Here is a 13,157-nt window from a genome sequence, read left to right on the forward strand (position 1 = left end):
GAGCAGAGAGGGAGAAAGATCCTAGAAAGTGAATGTCATTCTAGTTATGTGAGAGATACTGTTGCGCTTCTCACAAAGCCACAACCATGCGTTGGTCTCAAACATAGGTTACAATGTTGCGCAAACCATAAACCCGGGCCGGCCCAACCCAAATCAACTCTTAGAATATTAGGCCAGGGCTGAAAATCTACTTTTCCACATTACGTTTTTTTGTGGTGGCAGGATAATTAACGAGAGTATGCACTGAAATAGTGAATGGAGGCCACTTTCCCGCCGGTACGTTTTTCACTCATGTTGGGTAGGCTACTCCGGTTCCGGTAATTTCGCTGCGTCACATGTGATATTCCGCCCAAATTCTGAATGCCATGGGCTGTCCAACCCTGTTCCTGCAGCTACCCAGTGCTTAATTTGGGAAACCAAGTGAAATCTGTTCGGGAACATCGATAGTAACATATTTTCACAACTAAACATATTTCATGAAACTGTTGACATCCCTCTGAAAGGGCAACAAGTGAAGAACAAACACCATTGTAAATACAACCCATATTTACTTTTGTACTTTAACTATTTGCACATCATTACAACACTGTACATATAGCCATAATATGACATTTGAAATGTGTCTATTCCTTTGAAACTTGAGTTTAATGTTTATTGTTCATGTTTGATTGTTTATTTCACTTTTGTTTATTATCTATTTCACTTGCTTTGGTAATGAAAACATATGCTTCCCATGCCAATAAAGCCCTTTGAATTTAATTTAATTGAAAGCAATGAAGTAGAGAGGGGAGGAGATGGAAAGTCATGGTGGTGAGATATTCTTTAGTTAAAGGTAATGTGTCAGTCTATTAATTATGAAATAAAAAAATGCCCTATTACTAGGCTATTCAAAATCTAAAACAAATTCACTATACTTGTAGGCTAAATCTGATTTTTTATTTATTTAGGCTTGACCAATTATGTACCAAAGATATCTTAAATCAGTCTTTTTTTATGTTTTTCTGCCATGTGTAATATGTGGTTGGCTATGTATTGTATAATGGGACAATCATTATTTTAATTCCGTTTATTTTTTCGAGCTTGGGCTCATATATAGGCTTATGCTTATGCATAAACTCTAATATGCATATGAGTTTTTTGAATTAATCATCGCCTTAGAAAGCACTGTCCATTTCGTTGTATTAGGCTTTGAAACAACATCCGCAAGACCATGTCTTCCACTCAGTTTCAACCTATTGTTGAACTTCTTTCTTCAAATTGATCAATCAGTGAGGTTAGTTTTTAAAGCACATACAGTTTTGATGATAAGTATTTGATGTCATTTTCAATCCCATTTGCTATGATGTCAGAGTGGTTAGAGGGACAATAGAGCCCTGAGTACCAGGCCTTTAGCGACCTGAAGATCATTAGCAAGTTGGGTAGCCTAGCATGACTCAACGGTCATGTAGAACTTTACTGTGGTCATGACTCATGACTCAAGCAACAGCCCTAGGTACCACTAGGGCTGTGTCTGTCCTTCATCTCGCCAGAGTAACCGTCCCCTATCCAGGCTAAAAGGAACGTGAAAAATAGAGCGCCACCTGGTGGTTGCTCCAAACATCATGGATGTTAAAAACCCTCTCCCCCTGAGCTAGAGTTGAAGAGTTCATTTCCATAATACAATATCCACCAATTTTTCACATTTGTGTTTGTTCATCAGAAATGATTCATGCGTGTGTAAAATATTACTGTTCTCAGAAGTTTTATTCATAGATTTTAGATTTGTATGAAAAGGAGTTTATATTTTTAGGGGGTAGATCATCTTTAATATTGCAGATAGATTGTAGCTTCCATCAATGTAATTGTCTGCATCATTTCCAATTCCCCATATATTTTTTGGTAAATATATACACATACATACACATACATACATACATACACACATACAGTACCAGTCAAAAGTTTGGACACACCTACTCATTCGGTCCGGGGCTTTCCCGTGTCCATTTCGGTCCGGGGCTTTCCCGTGTCCATTTCGGTCCGGGGCTTTCCCGTGTCCATTTCGGTCCGGGGCTTTCCCGTGTCCATTTCGGTCCGGGGCTTTCCCGTGTCCATTTCGGAACGGGGCTTTCCCGTGTCCATTTCGGTCCGGGGCTTTCCCGTGTCCATTTCGGAACGGGACCTCTAACTCCCATAACTATTACATTCAGATTATTCAAATTCATAAAGTGTTTAGAGAGTGATTAGAGGGACAATAAAACACTGAGTCCCAAGCCATTAGCAAATTGGGTAGGCTACGCATCAACGCCATTCATTTGCGCAGTTTTGGATGGGATTACCGTGACCAACCGTCACATGGAATTTGACTGCGGTCATGACTCCTTTACTGCTGGTGTGGCGGTAAAACGGTCATCACGATAGCCCTACATCCGTAATAATAATATGCCATTTAGCTCACGCTTTTATCCAAAGCGACTTACAGTCATGTGCGCATACATTTTTAGGTATGGGTGGGCCCAGGGATCGAACCCACTACCCTAGCGTTACAAGCGCCATGCTCTACCAAATGAGCTACAGAGGACCACCCATGGATCATCAGAGGCCATCATATGTGCCATCACTAGCACATTAGAGGCTGCTGCTGCCTATTGAAATCACTGGCCACTTTAAGAAATGGAACACTAGTCACTTTCATAATGTTTACAGTCACTTTAATAATGTTTACATATCTTGCACTACTCATCTCATATGTATATACTGCATTCTATTCTATAATATTCTACAGTATCTTAGTCCATGCCGCTCTGTCATTGCTTGTCCATATATGTATATTTTCTTAAATTCCATTCCTTACTAGTTTTGTGTGTATTAGGTATATGTTGTGAAATTGTTAGATATTACTTGTTAGATATTACTGCACTGTCGGAGCTAGAAGCACAAGCATTTCACTACATCTGCTAAACACGTGTGTGTGACAAATACCATTTGATTTGATTTGATTTGTTGAACCAAGTCATGCCCTCAGTGACTCCAACCTATCAGATGATTTGAGTTGGCAAAAGTAGGTGTTATGAAGTCTCATTATCTCTTCTACATCAGGAATACCACATACTGAATCAGAATCTCAAGTATGTCCATGACATCTCCTGCTGGTGTTAAGCTAAAACAACTTGGATACAAAGTGAGTTGGTATTAGTGCACCAGCTGTGTCATGGCACTAGGACTGGAGGAGCCTCCATTTCCCTAATGCGCTGGACTCTTCTGGCATACTGAAGAGTGTTTTACAGATTTACACTTACTCCTCTAACAGGGTATCAGGGGCATTCACACAACAGTGGTAGCCAGATAATAGCCCGCTGTCTGTATTATCCAATTACTTCCTATTGCAAGATGTATTTTTACGTAGATGTATGAAGCGGATGTAAAAAATAAATAAAATGTGAGCACATTCTGAAATGTACTTAGAGCAATAAAAAGTGTTATGTGATAACCATTAGTTCTATCTGATACTTACCTAAACACACTGAAGTCAACACAATAAATAAATACCTGGTATCAAACAGTGCATTATGAATCCAAAAGAAACAAAAGTTGGTAACAAAAGGTGTAATTCATGTAAAATGTAATTATTAGACAAAGATACCAGGTAAAAAGCAGACTGTAAAACAAAGTGTAATCTAAATTGGTGAGAAGAAGAACATTTTAAGAACATTTAGAATAACAACATTGGACCAATAAGGATGGTCAATGTATATATTCTAGATCGATCAAAGGTCTTCCTGGAACGAAAAATGTACTTTAGCAGGAGCTTTGGGGTAGAAAGAGAGCCTGGCTGAAGACTGCAGTAGAGGCCAGCTTTGACTATTTAGGACAATGATGGGCAACTCAGGGAGAACGGACATGACTTCAACAAGGATATAATACACTGTCCCTGGCCTTTTCCATCCGCCACGGTAACCCAGTCAGGCCTGAGAAATCGTTGGGAGCCAGCTATATGATATGCCTGATGCATCTATTTCATATTATAGGTTTTCTTACAAGCTTTCTGCCTCAACCAATCCAAAGTCGGTCCCCTGTCCAATACCCCTGATAGGCAAAAGGCTGGCTGGACAGAAACCCGGCCGAACCAGAAAGAGGAGTCATATCCGGCAGAGCAGATAGCACGGTCCCGTTCCTGAAATATCTACTGTAATTGATCCAACGACCCTGAGGTCACAGTGAAATGTGGGGTCAGATATCAAATTTAAGGGTAATGCAGGCTGTGTTTCACAGTCTCCTACAAATTATACTGGTGACGATTTTAAAGTGTATATAAAAGTCTGGTCTCTTCCACTCTAGAGTTACACTCCAAAGAAGTGAGCAACACAGTAAAATGAAACACTAAACTAAACATACCTGGTCTAACGTCATTGCATGGACCATCTGTTGCAAACAAACAGCAAAAGCTGCGAGGGAAAGACAAATATTGAATACAACTCAGTCTTATCACCTTATGTCCAAAATTAGGCATCTCGAAATACCTAAGTATTGTCCGAAAATGTTGTGTACCTTTGACAATAAAAAACAAGCTTTTTTTATTGAAATGCCATTTTTCTCAATTTAAGTGGTAAGCATTGCTTTAATTGTAATGGTTTCATAATTGTAATCGTGCATACATTATTGTAACACTGGCAATTTATGTTTTCCATTTCAGATCAGGTCATGTGAATATTTATTAAGGAATCAACTGAGGATCAACCATGTTTTCCTTACAGTCTTATCAACAATTCTGATGTGTGTGTACTGTGTGTTTCTGTTTTTTAGTGAAGCCGGAGGGCGAGGGTGAGTAACCTATGGTGGTGACCTTTGAGTGCATTACAGTGGCATAGTTAGACATGATAATGACTCACACTTTCACATTTGTCCATGTCTTCTTGTCAACTGGCCATGTCTTGCAACAGAGCAGGCCCCACCTCCTGCGGCAGAGGGTAAGTTACAGGTGCTACTGTACAACAAAGCCATGTCTCCATCTGTTATTATTGTGCATATGAAGGGGCTACATGGCAGAGTGGACTGATGTACCTAAAACATGTAACGAAAACATCCGTACCATGATAATGTAATATCATATTACCTATTGTCTTATTTTCATGCATTTGCAACACCCATAGAAAGATATGAGCATATTGTCATGGTTTTGACCAGTACTGATGATTGGTTATATACTGTCCACTTCTTCTTGTCTAACCAATTTTTTGTTTGCCTTCTCAGGAGAAGCGCCAGCAAAAGGTAAGGTGATTATGTCTAGTATAGACCTCAGTTCAGTGTCAATAAAGCCACCTTTCTATTGTCTTCATACAATGGTTTAGAATGCAACACTTTTAAACACTTGTGTAACACTGAAAATGTGATTCTAAAACGATCAGTTAGCACTAAACCCAACGCCACTAATAGAACATTAATGAATATGTAGTCACAACTAAATCAGCTGGCATACACAATCAAACCTAAATATCCCCCAAATTAACTCAAATGTATAGACTCAGACCCTGAATCACAAATGAAAGTGCAAAAATTACATCTCTGTTTTAGTCTAGCAACAATGTCTTTTAGCCTGGTGAAACCAGCCAGAATGCTACATTCCTCTGATTGGTTGAAGGTGATCCAATCGCTGACAAGCTGGTTTTTAATTATTCCCGTTATTAGACATAAACTCAAACAGTTTAAATATGGAGGAATGCCAGACTGACACGTGCAGTGAAAAAGAATGCTGAACGCAGCTATCAGGCTGGTTCCACCCGGCTAAATGTCTTTGTCCTCCAAACAAAGTGAATATTCAATTCAGTTCAGTGCCAAAATCCAGCAATACATTTTTAAAAAATGGCTCAAATCTAAATAATCCAGGCGCAAGAAATGTATTAAGGAAATAAGAAATGAAATAAACTTCCCAGTTCAGTTGTTAGTCTGTGTAATAATCCAAAAGACTATAGACGGGTGGGTTGACAAAATCACAACAATAATGTGCTGTGTGTTGTTGTCTTCTGAACCGTCAGAACACTAGTAAACATTAGAACACTAGTAACTCCTGAGTGGCGCAGTGGTCTATGGAGATCCTGGTTCGAATCCAGGCTCTGTCGCAGCCGGCCGCGACCGGGAGACTCATGGGCGGCGCACAATTGGCCCAGCGTCGTCCAGGGTAGGGGAGGGAATGGCCGGCAGGGATGTAGCTCAGTTGATAGAGCATGGCGTTTGCAACGCCAGGGTTGTGGGTTCGATTCCCACGGGGGGCCAGTATAAAATTAAATATGTATTCACTAACTGTAAGTTGCTCTGGATAAGAGTGTCTGCTAAATGACTAAAATGTAAATGTAGTAACAGTGACAAGAAGCTGCTGTGTGGTGAATCGTAGATGGCTTATTAAGCTAGTTGTATCTCGTGATGACAGTGATATCCCATTATGTAACAATGTACAGTCGTGGTCAAAAGTTTTGAGAATGACACAAGTATTGGTCTTCACAAAGTTTGCTGCTTCAGTGTTTTTAGATATTGTTGTCAGATGTTACTATGGTATACTGAAGTATAATTACAAGCATTTCATAAGTGTCAAAGGCTTTTATTGACAATTACATTAAGTTTATGCAAAAAGTCAATATTTGCAGTGTTGTCCCTTCTTTTTCAAGACCTCTGCAATCCGCCCTGGCATGCTGTCAATTAACTTCTGGGCCACATCCTGACTGATGGCAGCCCATTCTTGCATAATCAATGTTTGGAGTTTGTTAGAATTTGTTGGTTTTTGTTTGTCCACCTGCCTCTTGAGGATTGACCACAAGTTCTCAATGGGATTAAGGTCTGGGGAGTTTCCTGGCCATGGACCCAAAATGTCGATGTTTTGTTTCCAGAGCCACTTAGTTATCACTTTTGCCTTATGGCAAGGTGCTCCATCATGCTGGAAAAGGCATTGTTCGTCACCAAACTGTTCTTGGATGGTTGGGAGAAGTTGCTCTCGGAGGATGTGTTGGTACCATTCTTTATTCATGGCTGTGTTCTTAGGCAACATTTTGAGTGAGCCCACTCCCTTGGCTGAGAAGCAACCCCACACATGAATGGTCTCAGGATGCTTTACTGTTGGCATGACACAGGACTGATTGTAGCGCTCACCTTGTCTTCTCCGGACAAGGTGTTTTCTGGATGCCCCAAACAACCGTAAAGGGGATTCATCAGAGAAAATGACTTTAACCCAGTCCTCAGCAGTCCAATCCCTGTACCTTTTGCAGAATATCAGTTTGTCCCTGATGTTTTTCCTGGAGAGAAGTGGCTTCCTCGCTGCCCTTCTTGACACCAGGCCATCCAAAAGTCTTCGCCTCACTGTGCGTGCAGATGCACTCACACCTGCCTGCTGCCATTCCTGAGCAAGCTCTGCACTGGTGGTGCCCCAATCCCACAGCTGAAGCAACTTTAGGAGACGTGCTGGCGCTTGCTGGACTTTCTTGGGCGCCCTGAAGCCTTCTTCACAACAATTGAACCTCTCTCCTTGAAGTTCTTGATGATCCAATAAATGGTTGATTTAGGTGCAATCTTACTAGCGGCAATATCCTTGCCTGTGAAGCCCTTTTTGTGCAAAGCAATGATGACGGCACGTGTTTCCTTGCAGGTAACCATGGTTAACAGAGGAAGAACAATGATTTCAAGCACCACCCTCCTTTTAAAGCTTCCAGTCTGTTATTCTAACTCAATCAGCATGACAGAGTGATCTCCAGCCTTGTCCTTGTCAACACTCTCACCTGTGTTAACGAGAGAATCACTGACATGATGTTAGCTGGTCCTTTTGTGGCAGGGCTGAAATCCAGTGGAAATGTTTTTTGGGGATTAAGTTCATTTTCATGGCAAAGAGGGACTTTGCAACTAATTGCAATTCATCTGACACTCTTCATAACATTCTGGAGTATATGCAAATTGCCATCATAAAAACTGAGGCAGCAAACTTTGTGAAAATTAATATTTGTGTCATTCTCAAAACTTTTGACCACGACTGTGTTCACACTTTTTCAAATTCCTATATTGGAGTGTGCATTGGTGTGTGCCTTTTATGATGCCCCCCTTCAAAACATACAGTACCAGTCAAAAGTTTGGACACACCTACTTTTTACTATTTTCTACATTGTAGAATAATAGTGAATACATCAAAACTATGAAATAGCACCTGGAATCATGTAGTAACCAAAAAAGTGTTAAACAAATCAACATATATTTTATACTTCAAATAGCCACTCTTTGCCTTGATGACAGCTTTACACACTCTTGGCATTCTCTCAACCAGCTTCACATGGAACGTTTTTCCAACAGTCTTGAAGGAGTTCCCACATATGCGGAGCACTTGTTGGCTGCTTTTCCTTCACTCTGCGGTCTGACTCATCCCAAACCATCTCAATTGGGTTGAGGTCGGGGGATTGTGGAGACCAGGTCATCTGATGCAGCACTCCATTGCTCTCCTTCTTGGTAAAATAGCCCTTACACAGCCTGGAGGTGTGTTGGGTCATTGTCCTGTTGAAAAACAAATGATAGTCCCACTAAGCCCAAACCAGATGGGAATGGCGTATCGCTGCAGAATGCTGTGGTAGCCATGCTGGTTAAGTGTGCCTTGAATTCAAAATAAATCACAGACAGTGTCACCAGCAAAGCACCCCTACACCATAACACCTCCTCCTCCATGCTTTACGGTGGGAACTACACATGCAGAGATCATCCGTTCACCCACACAGCGTCTCACAAAGACACAGCGGTTGGAACCAAAAATCTCAAATTTGGACTCCAGACCAAAGGACACATTTCCACCGGTCTAATGTCCATTGCTCGTGTTTCTTGGCCCAAGCAGGTCTCTTCTTCTTATTGGTGTCCTTTAGTAGTGGTTTCTTTACAGCAATTCGACCATGAAGTCCTGATTCACACAGTCCCCTCTGAACAGTTGATTTTGAGATGTGTCTGTGACTTGAGCTCTCTAAAGCATTTATTTGGGCTGCAATTTCTAAGGCTGGTAACTCTAATGAACTTATCCTCTGCAGCAAAGGTAACTCTGGGTCTTCCATTCCTGTGGTGGTCCTCATGAGAGCCAGTTTCATCATAGTGCTTGATGGTTTTTGAAAGTTTCTTCAAGTGCAGTCGCAAAGTTCTTGACATTTTCCATATTGACTGACCTTCATGTCTTAAAGTAATGATGGACTGTCGTTTCCCTTTGCTTATTTGAGCTGTTCTTGCCATAATATGGACTTGGTCTTTCACCAAATAGGGCTATCTTTTGTATACCCCCCTACCTTGTCACAACACAACTGATTGGCTCAAACGCATTAAGAAGGAAATACATTCCACAAATTAACTTTTAAGAAGGCACACCTGTTAATTGAAATGCATTCCAGGTGACTACCTCATGAAGCTGGTTGAGAAAATGCCAAGAGTGTGCAAAGCTGTCATCAAGGCAAAGGGTGACTATTTGAGAATCTCAAATATAAAATATATTTTGATTTGTTTAACACTTTTTTAGTTACTACATGATTCCATATGTGTTATTTCATAGTTTTGATGTCTTCACTATTATTATACAATGTAAAGAATAGTAAAAATAAAGAAAAACACTTGAATGAGTAGGTGTGTCCAAACCTCTGACTGGTAGTGTACATATGTTAGCAGTTTTTTTGGCCTGCAGTTAAACAAAAATGCTTTAATATCTTTAGCTGAGGTGCCACCTGCAGAAGAGGGTAAGGAAAAAGCATCCTGCATAAACTTTGATCATGTGGTGTAATTTGTTGCAACCATGTGTTACCATGGCATACATGGAAAACCTGTGATTTTCATTTTTTCACAATAATGATTGTATTAATTACAGAAATATATATATATATATATATATATATATATATATATATATATATCACTGCTCAAAAAAATAAAGGGAACACTAAAATAACACATCCTAGATCTGAATGAATGAAATAATCTTATTAAATACTTTTTTCTTTACATAGTTGAATGTGCTGACAACAAAATCACACAAAAATTATCAATGGAAATCAAATGTATCAACCCATGGAGGTCTGGATTTGGAGTCACCCTCAAAATTGAAGTGGAAAACCACACTACAGGCTGATCCAACTTTGATGTAATGTCCTTAAAACAAGTCAAAATTAGGCTCAGTAGTGTGTGTGGCCTCCACGGGCCTGTATGACCTCCCTACAACGCCTGGGCATGCTCCTGATTAGGTGTCGGATGGTCTCCTGAGGGATCTCCTCCCAGACCTGGACTAAAGCATCCGCCAACTCCTGGACAGTCTGTGGTGCAACGTGGCGTTGGTGGATGAAGCGAGACATGATGTCCCAGATGTGCTCAATTGGATTCAGGTCTGGGGAACGGGCGGGCCAGTCCATAGCATCAATGCCTTCCTCTTGCAGGAACTGCTGACACACTCCAGCCACATGAGGTCTAGCATTGTCTTGCATTAGGAGGAACCCAGGGCCAACCGCACCAGCATATGGTCTCACAAGGGGTCTGAGGATCTCATCTCGGTACCTAATGGCAGTCATGCTACCTCTGGCGAGCACATGGAGGGCTGTGCGGCCCCCCAAAGAAATGCCACCCCACACCATGACTGACCCACCTCCAAACCGGTCATGCTGGAGGATGTTGCAGGCAGCAGAATGTTCTCCACGGCGTCTCCAGACTCTGTCACGTCTGTCACGTACTCAGTGTGAACCTGCTTTCATCTGTGAAGAGCACAGGCCGCCAGTGGCGAATTTGCCAATCTTGGTGTTCTCTGGCAAATGCCAAACGTCCTGCACGGTGTTGGGCTGTAAGCACAACCCCCACCTGTGGACGTCAGGCCCTCATACCATTCTCATGGAGTCTGTTTCTGACCGTTTGAGCAGACACATGCACATTTGTGGCCTGCTGGAGGTCATTTTGCAGGGCTCTGGCAGTGCTCCTCCTGCTCCTCCTTGCACAAAGGCGGAGGTAGCAGTCCTGCTGCTGGGTTGTTGCCCTCCTACGGCCTCCTTCACGTCTCCTGATGTACTGGCCTGTCTCCTGGTAGTGCCTCCATGCTCTGGACACTACGCTGACAGACACAGCAAACCTTCTTGCCACAGCTCGCATTGATGTGCCATCCTGGATGAGCTGCACTACCTGAGCCACTTGTGTGGGTTGTAGATTCCGTCTCATGCTACCACTAGAGTGAAAGCACCGCCAGCATTCAAAAGTGACCAAAACATCAGCCAGGAAGCATAGGAACTGAGAAGTGGGCTGTGGTCACCACCTGCAAAACCAGTCCTTTATTGGGGGTGTCTTGCTAATTGCCTATAATTTCCACCTGTTGTCTATTCCATTTGCACAACAGCATGTGAAATTTATTGTCAATCAGTGTTGCTTCCTAAGTGGACAGTTTGATTTCACAGAAGTGTGATTGACATTGTGTTGTTTAAGTGTTCCCTTTCTTTTTTTTGAGCAGTGTGTATATATATATATATATATATATATATATATATATATATATATACTAGTGTATATGTCTTCTGTATGTTTAAGGATACTTTGCAGGTGGACACATAGTCTTGTGACTATGTGTCGGTGGGACATGTTTACGTATTTGTTGATATATGTGAATGAATATCTGTACCAACGTACCGTAAACATTATTTTAAGGGTGCAATTTTAAATGTGTGTGATTTTGTACGTGTGGCAGAATATTGTTTTACAATAATATCCATGCTGTAGTCCCTCTGTAAATAATTATGATTTTTCCTCAGCCGGAGAACAAAAAGCAGAAGATGGTAAGAGACGCTATGTTTTATGTATTGAGTGTTCAGTGTTGATAGGTTTGGTTGTACATCCAGTATAACCTCAAAGATACACACTTCAGTTACGGAGTGACCGGTCAACTGAATGAGCAATATCAAACAGAAACATTTATTAACACATCAAATAGAATTACTGTGGGCTACCGTACAGACAAACATAAATGTTGTTGTCACGTGCCAAAACACATCAGACATTAACAGTATTTGGCTAAATGGTTACAAAATACATATAACACAACAAAAACGTATTCGTATCCCTGAGGTGTTACTGTACTGCAGTGTACAAGATGCAGTGTACTGTCCTGTAAAATATGCTATCATATGCACTTTGATGTCTGATGTAGTCCTGTGTTGATGATGTATCACCTGCTTTCTTGTGTTCTTCCATTGTTTTTTTTGTTTTGTATCTGTATCATTATGTGATTTGTATTTTTCTGTCTTGTTTTTTTAATTTTTGTACTTATTTGATCTAACTTGTACAGAAGTAGGCAAAGTGTCTAAAGTACTTAAATTAATTTACTTAGTAAAGAAGATGTGGAAATGTATGTACTCTGTCAGCTGTGTGTTGGTTTGTTTGTGTTGCATTACATATGATTTGATAACTGTGTCTATGTATACACACGTTTGATGTGTGTTTGTTTGCACATACTAGTGGCATGTGTGCCAGGTTGGTTTGACTGCTGTATTTTTTAGGTATACAAAGTATATTGAAAGCATGTGCTTCCACACAGGAGTTGCTCCTAAGTTAATTAAGTCAGTCACCAGATCTCAACCCAATTGAACACCAAATTATGGAATTTCTCGAATGGTGTCGCATCCCTCCAATAGAGACACTTGTAGAATGCCAAGGCACCAAGGCGCATTGAAGCTGTTCTGGCATCTCGTGGTGGCCCAATGCCCTATTAAGACAATTTGTGTTGGTGTTTCCTTTATTTTGGCAGTTACCTGTACATATGCATGCATGCATGTCTGTATGTACAGTGGGGTCTGAAATTGACACCATTGATAAAGATTAGCAATAATGACTGGATACAATAAATAAATTCAAAAACTGAGCTATATTGTATGTTCAAACAAATGGGGAAATAATATTTTATACAATTTCTCAGAGAAAGAGATTTTGTTTAACAAGTACATTTTTTTTCTCAAATAGGTAGGGATCAAAATTATTGACACCCCTAAAGATTCTTATAAATAAAGTACTCAAAAGTTTAGTATTTGGTCCCATATTCCTAGCACACAATGACTACATCAAGCTTGTGACTCTACAAACTTGTTGGATGTGTTTGCAGTTATTTTTAGTTGTGTCTCAGATAAATTTGTGCCCAAAAGAAATGAATGGTAAATAATGTATTGCAT

The 13,157-nt window shown here is 40.7% G+C and overlaps 1 protein-coding gene across 5 annotated transcripts in view; it reads left to right on the forward strand.

Annotated features, from left to right (window-relative positions):
- LOC121567065 (myosin-binding protein C, fast-type) overlaps window positions 1-13,157 on the forward strand; it is a 55,423-nt gene that overhangs the window by 9,968 nt on the left and 32,298 nt on the right. For 2 of the 5 annotated variants that reach the window (XM_041877011.1, XM_041877020.1), the window contains exons 2-6: window positions 4,783-4,800; window positions 4,920-4,946; window positions 5,230-5,247; window positions 9,684-9,707; window positions 11,748-11,771. In XM_041877011.1, coding sequence (XP_041732945.1) covers window positions 4,783-4,800; window positions 4,920-4,946; window positions 5,230-5,247; window positions 9,684-9,707; window positions 11,748-11,771 — 111 coding nt within the window. The remainder of the gene's footprint in view (window positions 1-4,782; window positions 4,801-4,919; window positions 4,947-5,229; window positions 5,248-9,683; window positions 9,708-11,747; window positions 11,772-13,157) is intronic. The other 3 variants (XM_041877017.1, XM_041877027.1, XM_041877032.1) reach the window with 2 other exon arrangements.

This window comes from Coregonus clupeaformis, chromosome 1 (genome assembly GCF_020615455.1).
Source record: "Coregonus clupeaformis isolate EN_2021a chromosome 1, ASM2061545v1, whole genome shotgun sequence".
NCBI lineage: Eukaryota > Metazoa > Chordata > Actinopteri > Salmoniformes > Salmonidae > Coregonus > Coregonus clupeaformis.